This window comes from Oryza sativa, chromosome 7, assembly GCF_034140825.1.
Source record: "Oryza sativa Japonica Group chromosome 7, ASM3414082v1".
Lineage (NCBI taxonomy): Eukaryota > Viridiplantae > Streptophyta > Magnoliopsida > Poales > Poaceae > Oryza > Oryza sativa.
Window position 1 is genome coordinate 15,877,125 of NC_089041.1, and position 13,901 is coordinate 15,891,025.

The 13,901-nt window shown below is 41.4% G+C and overlaps 1 protein-coding gene across 1 annotated transcript; it reads left to right on the plus strand.

The window, feature by feature from the left end:
- The first annotated feature begins 5,564 nt into the window (after positions 1 to 5,564).
- LOC4343138 (uncharacterized) lies at positions 5,565 to 10,651 on the plus strand. The gene is made up of 10 exons (XM_015789252.3): positions 5,565 to 6,377; positions 8,195 to 8,284; positions 8,372 to 8,608; positions 8,717 to 8,938; positions 9,024 to 9,375; positions 9,468 to 9,688; positions 9,766 to 9,828; positions 9,905 to 9,964; positions 10,051 to 10,127; positions 10,218 to 10,651. The coding sequence occupies exons 1-10, from the start codon at positions 5,910 to 5,912 to the stop codon at positions 10,351 to 10,353; spliced, it is 1,926 nt and encodes a 641-aa protein (XP_015644738.1). The 5' UTR covers positions 5,565 to 5,909; the 3' UTR covers positions 10,354 to 10,651.
- Positions 10,652 to 13,901: the final 3,250 nt, after the last annotated feature.

Here is a 13,901-nt window from a genome sequence, read left to right on the forward strand (position 1 = left end):
AAGTAGTGCAACTTTTCATAGTTAATCTATACCCATGCCATGCATTATCATGCATTTCCAAACGACGCAATCAACGTAACAAAATCAATACTGGTTTGACATCATATATCCATCTGTATCTGGTAGTAAGTAATATCTATGATAAAACCATTTTTCGTTATATAGCTAAATATATACTGTGACAAAGTTGGTACATTAGCCCATCTAAGTGCAAGGGGACACATGTTGGTACGCAAAGCATATGACCGCCCGTTGACAACGCCTGTGCCCATGTGGCTAGTTGGGCCATTAGCCTGTTCACAATTTGTTTCCTAAAAATAAGTTCAGTTTGGGTCCCTCTATTTGCCGTCGAGTCTAAAATTCATCCCTTAACCACAAACCAGATACAACGCATCCCCCAACTTACAAAACTATGCAAACAATGTCCCTCGGTGGTATCGTCCCTAGTTTTGGCTGACGTGGCACCTACGTGACTCCTTTAACTGGGTCTTCGTCCTATATAACATTGACATGGCGCTTGCGTGACAATTCGACTCGGAAAAATAATAAAACATATGGAGCCCACATGTCAGTTTCACATAAAAATAATAAAAACGGTGGGATCCATGTGACCCCACATGTCATCTCACTACTCCCCTCTTCTCTCTATCCTCCATGTCATGTAGCCCCACATGCCGCTGCCGGAGACTGTCGCCATGCAGGCCCGCACGAGCGGTGTCATGAACTTCACCTTCCTCTCGAGGCCTTCGCGATGCCCGCCGGGTGACGAGAGCACGTCGGCAACCTCGTCGGCGGTGGGCACGTTGACCGTCCCCGTCGAGTCGACAGTGGTGCAGGCGGCGGCGTACTCGTCAGCGATCGCGAGGAGCAATGGTGGCGGCAGCGTGCATGCCCACGAATCGACTTGCCTGCCCACCGCCACCACCATTGCTCCTCGCGATCGCTGACGAATACACCACCACCTACACCACCGTTGACTCAACGGGGACGGTCGACGTGCCCGCCGCCGACGTGGTCACCGACATGCCCTCGCCGTCGGACGGGTACTGCAGAAGCCTTGAGAAGAAGGTGAAGTTCATGACACTGCTCGTGCGGGTCTGCTTGGCGATAGTCTCCGGCAGCGGCATGTGCGGCCACATGACATGAGAGGGGATAGAGAGAAGAGGAGAGTAGTGAGATGACATGTGGGGCCACATAGATCCCACCGTTTTTATTATTCTGTGTGCGAAACTGACATGTGGGCCCATAGGTTTTATTATTTTTCCAAATCGAATTGTTATATACGCGCCACGTCAATGCCACGGGACAAAGACTTAGTCAAAGGAGCCACGTAGACGTCACGTCAGCCAAAACCAAGGGCAATATTGCCGAAGGACCTCGTTTGTATTGGTTTTGTAAGTTGGGGGATGTGTTGTATCTGGTTTTGCGGTCTAGGGACGAATTTCGAACTCGGTGACAAATTGAGAGACCTAAAGTGAACTTATTTTGTTTTCCTATGTTTACTCTTTAATTAGCTGGGCACACTTTGGTCACAGCACAAGCCGTAGAAAAAAAGGTTCACAGTTAAGGTTTCTCATCTTATATTCAAGTTTCAAAATCATCCCTAAATCAAAATACCAAATATAACGCGCTTCTAATTTTACAAAATCAGATAACCTCCGTTCTTGGTGACGTGAGGGTTGAGTCAGATGGGTCGCACGACCTCCGGTTCCTCGCGCGCGTGGTGGGACAACCTCAAGGGCTCGTACGTGGAGACGAACTACTCGTTCTATGTGCAGGACATCAAGGTGAGCACTGAGCACCCCGTACGTAGCTAGATTCTGCATGAGCCAGGCAGGAACCTCGCAATTGTAGGCGACGGAGGGAGGGAGGATCGCCAGAGAACTAACTGGTTGGCCTCTCGGCGTTCCAGGCGCGTGCTCGGATCTAGTCTTGCCGCGGCGCCGGCGTGCCTGCCAATTCTCACAGGGTAGTGCTGCTGTGTGTTACGGATCGGAGTATATGATTGCATCGGAGCTTCAGATTAGTTGCTACTACTATACTTAGGCTCTCTTTTGTTTAGGCTTAAAATTATTGTCTTAGAATTTTAAGTCAGCTTATTGGCTTATATGATTTACAAGCCGGTGGATTTAATGTCCTAAGTTTAATGATGGAGTAATGCATCTATCTCATATAAGCCAAAAAAAACTTATCCAACCTAACTTTTGACTTAATAGTGTTAGAGTGGCTTATGGCTTCAAAAAAGCCAAACAAAACAGCCACTTGTTTGTTTAGGCTTAGATTTTTCGGCCATAAGTTAACTTATAAGCCTAAACAAAGAGGGTCTTACTAGTCCATGTTTGAGTGTTGCAGGATAAATAATACGGGGAATGAAAACGGTCGGAAATGGTACATTATTTTATTATTTTTTTCGAAAACGAACGGAAACGGTCCGGAAATTTTCATATTTATGAATTCATCTATTTAGTGTCAACTTTAATGCCACGCTGACAGAAATTAAAAAAACTAAATTTTGAAAACGGTAACATCGGTAAAATTATTATTATTATATTAGTTTTACGGAAATGGTATCGGTACGGTCGGAAAATTTTCATACCGTTTTCACCCCTTAATACCTCAATCTGCCGCTGCTAGAAGAAGTAGTAGCTGTCCACCAGTGGCGGAGCTGGACAGAAAATCAAAGGGGGGCCAGCCGGCTTTTGACAGTTCAAAAAATTAGCAATTTCTCTTTTCTTTCATGCATTGGCAACACGTAAAAGCGAATAGTTTGCAAAAGTCGACAACAAAGATCAGCTACAGATGTCAGATTTTAAAATTTAGGATTTGTGGATACATCAAGTTCATAGTGACGTAATTGACATCTCAAATTGGCTCTCTCTTCTAAAAAATCAGCAGGATAGAACTTTAAAGCTAGAGAGCACACTTTATCAATGTTGAACTGAATGAATCACTTGGATCCAAAGATGTACACAAAGTGAGAAACTCTGTTGCTTATTCACTGAATCTGCTATGATATATGGGGGTAATAAAAAATTTTGTTTTTATTGGAAGGGGCCATGGCCCCTGCCAGCCCCCCTCAGTTCCGCCACTGCTGTCCACGTAGCGTAAAACCCCAGCACCACGAACAGAAACCACGCGTCTACCTACCATCTTTTTTTTTTAGACCGCACGGAGTCATATATATCTACAGTAAAATCTGCCATGGAAAATCCGTCCATCACGCTAGCCTAAGCGGTTTAATTAGTCGAAATTGAAAGCAACAGGAAGCATGTGTGTAATCAGTAACATTGCAACAATATAGGTAAACCGAGCAAATCATGCGTGCGTCATTTAATTTGTATGTTCAAGTAAATTCCAGTTAAAAAATAAAGTAAATCTCACAAAACTATATATATACTTTGATGAAACTATCACAAAACTACATACATATTTAAGGAATCGATTTAGCAGTATATTTATCATAAACTATATATTTAAGATAGCCTATCACAAAACTACAAAGTAACAAATTTATCCCAAAACTATAGATTTAATACCAATATATATCTAATAAAAAATACATAAGGCTTCTAATAGTGTAATAGTGATAGTGATCCCATGTTTTAATTTATTGCTTGGGCACAAAACCAAGGAAGGATTTTAATTTACTTTTTCAATTATAGTGCAATAGTGATCCCAATGTTTTAGTTTATTTCTCATCTCCTAATAGCTGTTATACCAGTGAAAGAACGTCTTTACCTGTTGCAACGCACAAGCATTTTTTTCTAGTTTAATCATAAAACTGCATCTATAACTTTACCTGTTGCAATGCACAAGTATTTTTTCTAGTATAATCATAAAACTGCATCATTTATAGCTCTAACATAACTGTAGTGCTAGAGATTTGAACTCTAAAATTTATAATTTTGTGATAATTTCAATATTAAATCTGTAGTTCTATGCTAATTTTAATATTAAATATGTAGTTTTGTAATGCTTAGCCTTAACTTTGTAGTTTTACGGTAAAATTTGGTATTGAATCTGTAATTTTACGATACAACACTTTAAATATATAGTTTTGTGATAGTTTAATCAAAATATCTATAATTTTGTGAAAATTACTTTAAAAATTACTTCCTAAGATGTGTAGCATATTTTGATTTTAGAAAATCAATCTTTAGTATACCAATAATTAGTTAACATAACATGTATAGAACTTACAACATTAGATTCATAATTCGAAACATTATCATATAAAAACTTTCTATTGCACATAATAAATGCTCTCTGGTCCAAAGTGAACAATCAGAGTACCTATTATTCTTCTTCCACTAATATTTCAACTATAACTTCATAACTCCTTCAAAATAATTTGCCACAACATTAACAATAATAAAATTTTGAAGTACATTAGTCGGGGAGGACTATGGATCGGACGTCAAACGTTTTGCAAAACATCGGATGGTGTTGCACAACATTGTTACAAAGTGTCGCATATATTTCATCGTTTGATGGAAAATGTTTCAACAAAATATAGAGAATAATGTTTCATTGCATGGCACAAAAATGTCTCAGCCCTTGAACAAACATGGTTCAACATATAGAAAAAATGTTTCAACAATTTAAACAGTGAAACACAATCGAATCATTCTTGAAGCATTTTGCTATAACACATGAAACATCGATTTTGAGCTACTGAAATATCCAAATACTTTGAAAAAAAATGAAACACAAAGAAAAACACCGCAAATTTTTGGTCTTCCTCCTTTCTAGTGGCAGGCCACCGTATTGGCACCGGATTACTTATACTCCATCCATGAAGACACTCTATTGCATTCTCTAGATGATCCACACCGCGTACACTGTCCTTCCTACTACCGTTGTTGACGAAGATGAGGCTGAGCTAGTCCCCTCATTGCTGGTTCCCCTCCCTTGATCTAGCGCCCTGAGCTTAGCATGGTCAGAACGCCGGCCTACTACATCCTGGCAATGTGGTGCAGAGCAAGATGAGTCGCCTCATGCTCGCCATCGAGCATTAGCGATGGTCTCAGCAACTCGGCTCCATAGCTGCTCCAGTTGCTATGGGGAGAGAAGGGGAAAAATAAATGACCGGGAGTGGGGGAGTGGGAATAAGATTGACTATTGGAAAGAAAAGGAGATGTAGATAATGATTAGATAAAAGTGAGACAGATGCATTTAATATTTCCTCGTACGCCAGATGGAGATGAAGCGTTTTCGACATTAGTCTCCAGCAAAAGAGCGGGAAATATACCTATTTTGTCCTACTTCTACGAGCATAGAAAAATTCTCCATCCTCCCTCTCCAGTCTCCCAACCTTTCTCTCTATATCCACGTAGGCATCCATGTCATCCATTACGGTGACGGGGCCAGTGTTCCACGTGGCATTCGTGGCCCGTGTGAACGCGTCCCTGCACCCCGCACCGGTGGGGGCCCAGATTCCTCACCCTCACTGACCCACGGGCCCCACCCGTCAAACGAGCGGCCCACCCGCTTCCCGAAAGACGCGTCACGCCTCGGCCCCACGGACGTTTTGTTACCCCACCCGGCACCTACTCGCCGTCCCCACCACTCCACAGTGCCAGTGACGCGTGGGTCACACCCGCTCCCTTGGTCGGCCCCAAACCCTCCCACCGCCCACCTGAGCGAGTGGGGCACGAGTCCCTATATATATAGGCGCCTCTCTCCTCCGCCCCCGCCGACCGCCGCGTGCTCTCTCCTCCGCCGCCGCCGTCGTCCGCCGCCGCCCGCCGCGTCACACACACAGAGGAAGCAATCGGCTGCCCCCGCCTCCTCCCCCCATCGGCTGCCTCTCTTCGCGACGGAGAGAAGAGGATAGGACCCCGACTGCACGCAAACGCGAAACCCTAGGCTCGTCGCCGGCGGCGGCGGCGGCGGCGACCGGTGGGGAGATGGCGGGGCGGCGGCCGCTCTTCGACCTCAACGTCGCCCACGAGGATTGGGATTGGGAGAAGGGGGAAGAGGCGGAGGCGGAGGAGGAGGAGCCCGAGGAGGTTGTTGAGGAGGGGAAGAAGGAGGTGGTAGTGCTCGAGGAGGAGGAGGAGGAGGAGGAGCCCCATGAGGTGATCATGGAGGAGGAGGTGGTGGAGGAAGTGGTGGAGGAGGAGGCGGCGGTGGCGGAGGAGGTGGACGGGGAGGTGAGGAGGAAGAGGAAGGACTGCGAGGTTTTGGTGGGAGGGCTTCCCCGGGACGCGGCGGAGGAGGACGTGGCGCGGGCGCTCGCGGACGCCGGCGATGTGGAGGAGGTGCGGCTCGTGCGGGATCCGGCGGACCCGCGCTCCAACAAGGGCTTCGCCTTCGTGCGATTCGCCGCCGCCTGGCAGGCGCGGTGGGCTGCCGACGACGTCCGCACGGCCATGGTATTGTGTCCACCCCCCCCCCCCCCCTGCACTAGATTCGTATCTCCGACTCGTTCGATTTGGATAGAGTTGTATCTAATGCGAATTTGATATGTTGAGAATAAGTAGTTTGGGAAAAAGTGTTAGCTTTAGTCATGCTTGAAGTAGAGCTGATAAAGTTAGTGGTCTGGGATGCTTCTTGTTCACTAATTTGAGGTAATCTATGCCCTTGCAATCTCGTTTTGTTGTTGGCTTGTGAAATTTGAATTAGTGGATGTGGAATTAGATAATGAGATTAAGTAGTTTGGGAAAAGATGTTGCTTTAGTCATGCTTGAAGTAGAGCTGATAAAATTAGTGGTCTGGAATGTTTTTTGTTTACTAAATTTAGGTATTATTTATCCTTGTGATTTCATTTTGTTGTTGGCTTGCAAGATTTAAATTAGTGGATGTGGTATCAGGGCTTTTGATTAGTGTTGAGGAAGTAGATGTATGGTATGTGCCCTTGTTTTTCAAGGCCTAAGTGACCGATCAGACCACAAAATTGGGGAAAAACAGATTAGCCAGGTTGAAAATGGTACCTTTTAGTTGATTTCATAGCATGTGCCTGGTTCACCTATTGAACTAAAGTCGTAGAGATATTTAAAAGTCTTAGTTTTGAAAAATACTGTTCTAAATTGTGATGTGACCTGCTGTGGTGCTAGGTGTCACCTTCCCACTAAGGTCCTATGCACCACCCTGCTTTCCCGCCAAGTGCCTTATCCAAACATAATTTTAATGGTCATATTACGTTAAGCTTGTAATGGCATATTTGTCAGTACTTGATGCTTCGGATAGTTTTAATGACGACTCCTGCTGGAATGCCTTCTTAAATGCGTTTTGTGTTTCATATATCTGGTAATAATGACCAAGACGTGGCAATCTAAAAGAAGCTGAAACTAAATTAGCAAATATTTTGGCGCTCATTTTTCTAAATGCAATGAGCAAATATTTTTGGTTGTTAAGCCAATATGGTAATAGCCAATGATTTCATTCATGGTGTCATTGGAAAAAGAGGCACTCAGTTAGATTTACCCAATGAAAATGGGAAATTCCTGATAATTTGTTGTGCTATTTATAAATATTTTAAATGCTGTTAATTACTCCCTCCGTCCCAAAAAAACTCAACCTCGTACTACGATGTGACACATCCTAGTACTAGATTGCCTTTGTTTGGGATGGAGGGAGTAATTTGTACCACACTGCCTCACGCTCAGGACAAACACTAGGACAATCGTTATTAAAGATGCTACTTACATGAATACTTTTCGATGTTCCCGGATAAGTTCAAACTGATTGAATCTCAGTTATCTTGTTGTAGCATCAGTTTGAATTGAATGTAAAATGTATAAACTTGCATACTTGATAAAAATCTGCAATTGATCCATATGTGCACACACAAACATCCATTTACTAAAATGTGTTTTGCCAATGTGTGCACAAGTCCAAGTTAGCATACTTGCATTTATGTTATGGTTTTATGTTTAAGCACTGGTCACTATACTAGTTATTCTATTGAAATGGTGATGCGAATAAGTATCTAAACTAGAGGACAACTGCACTTATGAACTAATTATTCTGTTGAAGTTGTTACTTTAGTTAAGAGTCACAATTAGAGCCACAATGCAAATGTGCCAAGCTTATTATACTCCGCGATATTTGCCAATTCATTGTGAAGTTTGCTCCCACAATGAACTGTTAGATCATTAGATCCAAGTCTGTTGAACTCCACATTAGTTTTAGTTTCCCTTCTATTAGACGATAATGATATCTTTATTGATCAGTAATAATGTTTTTCCAGGTCAAGGGAGAAGCTTGTATGATATGCAAGAATGATGCAAACGAGACCCTTCATCTGCGGAATATATGCTTTGATTGGACAAAAGATGATGTATGCTTTCATCCTTATTTAATTAATTGATTGTAATTTTTGTCACAAGCATATTGTTATTTTCTACAAGGGTTCTCTTCTGTGCAGTTAGCGGAGGAACTGAAAACTTACAAGTTGGAAAACCTTGAGGATATTAATTTAGTCGAGGATCCGGAAAGAAAAGGAAAAAACAGAGGCTATGCGTTTCTTGATTTCCGCACAAATGTTGATGGTGTGGATGCTTTTTTTAAACTACAGAACAGAGATATTTATCTTGGTACGGATGTTCGAGCCCAAGTGTCCTTTTCAAAAACTCTTTCACTGGATGATAAGATTATGGAAAAGGTAGTCACACAAACAAGGCATCTATATTTTGTACTATATGAATCTGTTACACGTATTGGAATATCTTGGCTTTGACTTAGCTGCTATAACTTTGATTATGCATTGCAGGTAAAATCTGTTTTCTTGGATGGCTTACCACCTCACTGGGATGAAGACAAAGTGAGAGAAGTGTTTGGAAAGTTTGGTGAAATCGATAGTATACACCTTGCTAGGAACATGTTTAAAGCAAAACGAAAAGATTTTGGTTTCATTGGCTTTACTTCAAGACAATCAGCTTTAGATTGCATTAGTACAGTTAGTAAAGGTGGTATTGTTGAAGGTAGCGGAAAGGTAATCACTTGAGGTGTTTTTAGATGTGCTTTTCTTCTGGTTTATTTGCTCCAGCTACTGTTACTTAGTAGGTCAATATTTTCAGGTTCGAATCAAGGCTTCTTTACAAAGGCCCAGACCTACTTTGAAAAAACATTCATGGCAAGGGATTACTCCCATGTTGGGCATCAGGAGGGGATTTATTGGAAAAAGTTATGGTGATAGAGAACACTATGGTGATAGGGAACGCTATGATGATAGAGAACGTTACCATAATAGAGAACGTTATGGTGATAGGGGATTTGGGTTTTCAGGTCATGCAAGACGTGATTACTCAAGCAATCATGTTCATGACAAATACCATCGCCACATGCATCGTATGGCAATTGATGTTGAAGAAAGGCCCGTTTCATCACGAGAACACAGATCTCATTATAGAAGAGATTCTGCAGTATCTGGTTGGTTTCCTTTAATCTTCTCTAAATAAACTTCTTTCTTTTTTCTTTCTCTCCAAGGCTAATGAATGTTTATTTCCAATACTTGGTTGTAGGCCACATCCACAGGTATGAGAGGGCAAGGCCCAGGGAAGCATATCTTGATAGTCGATATACTAATGAATACCCAAGACATAGGCACTCAAGGCATGAAGAATCCATCCAGCGAGATGCATACAGGAGTAAATATGGACACTCCTACCTGGAGAGGTCACACAGAGATTCTTGCCCAGATTGTAATCCAAGTGATCATAGTTCCAGTGCCTTCTATAAGACAGTAAGCACACTATATAAACACTATCTGGTTTTATTATCCATTGCTTGATGTTCATTGGAGCTGGTTTACTTTCTTAGGACCATGAGCCAACACCTTCATCTTCCCAAGTAGCATCCCACTGTGAGGAATCGTTCAGTCAGGTTGTGTTTTTACACTTCCTCCTATAAATTCAGTTGCTTCAGAGTGATGCTAACTATTTGATCTTATGTTTCCCAGGGCCGTAAGTTGATGGCATCAAGTTCCCCTGGGATGTGTAATTGTGGCGAATGCTATGTTGTAAGCACAAAACTACAGCACTAGTGTTTGGAATGAAGTTTCTTTGTAATACTTGATTCTGATTGTAGAATCTTCTTTTTTGTCAGGAACAAGATGCAGCCCCCGCAAGCTCCCAAGTGGTGCCTCTTCGTCACCAGTTGGCCAAACCTTTTCATGAGCGAAGGTATATATATTCTGACGCTTCATGTGTTCCTATCCTTTCACCTACTCTTCGAACTGGTTAAAAAAACCGTACTCTGATCTTTTGCTGTAGTTCTGAGCCTGATGACCACTCTGCTTCTGCCTATGAAGCTGCGGAGTACAAAGAACGCAAGAGCAGGTATCATCCATCTTCCAGAGATGGCCCCAGTAATACTCACCACAGGAATTACCGTAGACAAGGAAGATAGGTCCAAGTAAGCAAAGCTAAGCTTTCGACAAGATAGAGAAGCTGCTCATGGCAGTGCAGCTGCTGCTAGAGCTATACTTATTTAGTAGCGTCGAGTTACCATTGGTGCATTGGTGGTGCTCCCCCGATGCAGAATCCTCCCAAAAGGATTTCTGGCTTTTGTGGGCGTTGCAATTTTTTCCGGCCCTGTGGTTGCGCACATTTTACCTTGGGATGCCATGTCATGTGATGTGACATTGTAGTTCGTTTACCCCGGATACATACCGATAGAAATCCAAAGAAAGAGATGTTAACTTGCATGGTGGTGCGTTGCGTTGCAGCCTGGTGCGGTTCGTATGAGTTTCAGTTTTACTGCTGGTGTCTTCAGAGTTCTGATGTCGCTTTGGCCGTTGGTTGATTGAGATGTTGCAATTGCGAGTCAAAAATTTCGTTGACAAGCACTATAGAGCATTGCGTGCGTAATCTGAAAGAATATAGTTTCTTTTAGTGCCGTACTACCAAACACAAAAGGTGCTGAATATATATATTTTTGATTTGTGCGACACGTGCCATGTAGCACCACATAACTTGGTTCGATGAACGCGCAGCAAAGAAGGGCGAGTTTTGTGCTCCAAACCGTACACGATAGTGCACATTACTTTACATGATGCTTTTCTTTATCTCCCTATGTACATCAAATTTTTAGCTGTTTTTTACTCCCTCCGTCTAAAAAAAAACTAGTATTAGATGAGATGTTTTCTAGTATAATGAATGTGGATAGGAGTATGTCCAGATTCGTTGTATTAGAAAATATCACATCCAGTACTAGGTTGAGTTTTTTTGGACGGAGGGAATATGTGGTACTACACATCACTGTGTTGCACGTCTTAAAACGGTCACTTTTTATAATCAAAGTTTTCTTTGGACTACCTTTTCTCAATCTTTACGCTTTCAAACAAGTAATTGTGTTTTCTTTTTTATGGTTTACCACCCTAACTATATAGTGTGGCTGGGGTAAGATAGTTGACGTGGGTGTGCCGATGTGTGCTTGAGAATATAGGGTTGGGTGGTTCAAAATGTAAAAAGCAAAATTACTTAATTCAAAGTAACAAGATTAATAAAAATCTGGTAATAAAAAATGACTCAAATTACGATTCGCTTTAAAATTATTTTCGTCATTGATGTGTGCACATCTGAGTGCACTTTGGTGATTAGGTACGCAACTCTCTTGTCAACTGAGACCGCAGGAGCCTGGAGGGCAATCTGTACACATTTTATACGGTAGTTTGTGGACCATACGCACTTGGCAGTGGAGTTTATACAACTTAGGACTCTTTTGATTAAAAGAAAATTCATAGAATTTTTTTCCTATATAGCTCTTTGAATCAATGGAATGGATCCTATAAAATCCTATGAAATTCCTATGGATTGTCTTTTCCCATGCAAGTTTTGGAAAAAATTTAACATGAGGTAGAACCTCATGGAAAGAATCCTTTGAGGCCCCTTTTGATTCAAAGGAAATTCATAGGAATTTTAGAGGATTTCATTCCTATAGGATTTTTTCCTATATAGCCCTTTGAAAATCCTATAGCCCTTTGAATCAAAGGAATGGATATCCTATGAAATTCCTATGGATTGGCTAATACCATGCAAGTTTTGGAGGAATTCTAACATAAGGTAAAACCTCTTGGAAACTTTCCTTTAAGTCTTTATCTCTCCTCTAATTCATGCGTTTTTCCTGCGGTCCAATCAAACTACCATTTCTCTGTTTTTCCTGTGTTTTGCAATCCTCTGTTTTACACTTAGGGCCCCTTTGAATCGTAGGAATGAAAAAACAGAGGAATAGGAAAAACACAGGATTCTGACAGGAATACAATTGTAAAACAGAGGATTGCAAAACACAGGAAAAACACAGGAATGGCTGTTTGATTGGACCACAGGAAAAACGCAGGAATCAGATGAGAGAGATAGACTCAGAGGAAATGTTCCAAGAGGTTAGACCTCTTGCTAACTTTCCTCCAAAATGTGCATAGGATTACCCATTCCATAGGAATTTTAAAGGATTGGATAGGATTCAATCCTTTGTCTCAAAGGCCTTCATAGGATTTTTTTTCCATAGGATTGAAATCCTCCAAAATTCCTACATTTTTCCTACAAATCAAAGGGGCCCTATGTTTTTCCTACATTCCTATCAAAATCCTGTGTTTTTCCTGTTCCTATGTTTTCTCATTCCTGCGATTCAAAGGGGCCCTCAGTCTTTATCTCTCCTCAAATTCCTGTGTTTTTCCTGCGGCTCAATCAAACAGTCATTCCTATATTTTTTCTGTGTTTTGCAATCCTGTTTTACACTTGTATTCCTGTCAGAATCCTATGTTTTTCCTATTCCTTTGTTTTTTCATTCCTATGATTCAAAGAGGTATACAATACCTTATGGTTTTACGCACTCAAAGGGGTATACAATATCTTATGGTTTTACACACTTATGTGATGGGATGCGAATAATTTCTTGCTTGGTGTGTACTAGATAAGAGGATGGAATGGATGTACGGTGATTGATTGAGACGACAAAATTGGATGAAATCACCATATTTTACAACTTGAATCAATATTGGTTCCCAGATTAAATAGAGAGAACATTAGGGCCCTTTTGATTCAAAGGAAATTCATAGGAATTTTAGAGGATTTTATTCCTATAGGAATTTTTTCCTATATAGCCCTTTGAATCAAAGGAATGGATCCTATGGAATCCTATGAAATTCCTATGGAATGCCTCTTCCCATGTAAGTTTTGGAAGAAATTTAACATGAGGTAGAACCTCATGGAAAGAATCATTTGAGTCTTTATCTCTCCTCAAATTCCTGTGTTTTTTCTGCGGCTCAATCAAACAGTCGTTCCTATATTTTTCCTGTATTTTGCAATTATCTGTTTTACACTTGTATTCCTATCAGAATCCTGTGTTTTTTCTATTTCTCCGTTTTTTCATTCCTATGATTCAAAAGGGCCAGTAGAGCAATGATTAATGACATTGTTTTAATTGAGAGTATCCTATGTGGAGAAGTAAAGTTTTGCTAGCAATCACATAAGTATCCAATGCTCACATTTAATTAATCGAAATGTGGCTGCACCAAATCACAGCTAATGGGGATAGTTATATAGGATTTGTAGATACATAACATAGCTCTACTGCTAAAACACCTAAGCAAGTTTTACATGGCTGCTAATTTACCTTGGCCAAGATTGATACGGAGTTCTCATTATGGTTCTATGGTACCTCATTTATTGTTTAACAAGGGTTCGTTCCGGTGGAGGGATCTAAATAACACCCCTAACCGTACGAATTTTCTCGTTTTTTTGGAATTTTTTTCGGCTCCTCGGGGAGGATAAGCGTGGTTGGCTATTTTTGCAAAAAACTCCTCGTGTTTGTAGAAAATATCGCACAGTTCCTTAAACCGACTGACAACCCGACATGTTTTATCCGAAAAACCCCTTGTATTTCAGCGAAATACAATGTGAAGAAGAGAAAATTCCGCTTCTAGGGGTTTTTATGAAAAACATCCATCCCCTACCCCC

Coding starts and splice junctions, on each gene's coding strand:
- LOC4343138 (XM_015789252.3), top strand. CDS start 5,910: ATGGCGGGGCGGCGGCCGCTCTTCGACCTCAACGTCGCCCACGAGGAT. Junction 9,829..9,904: donor GTGAGGAATCGTTCAGTCAG/GTTGTGTTTTTA, acceptor TATGTTTCCCAG/GGCCGTAAGTTGATGGCATC. Junction 9,965..10,050: donor ATTGTGGCGAATGCTATGTT/GTAAGCACAAAA, acceptor CTTTTTTGTCAG/GAACAAGATGCAGCCCCCGC.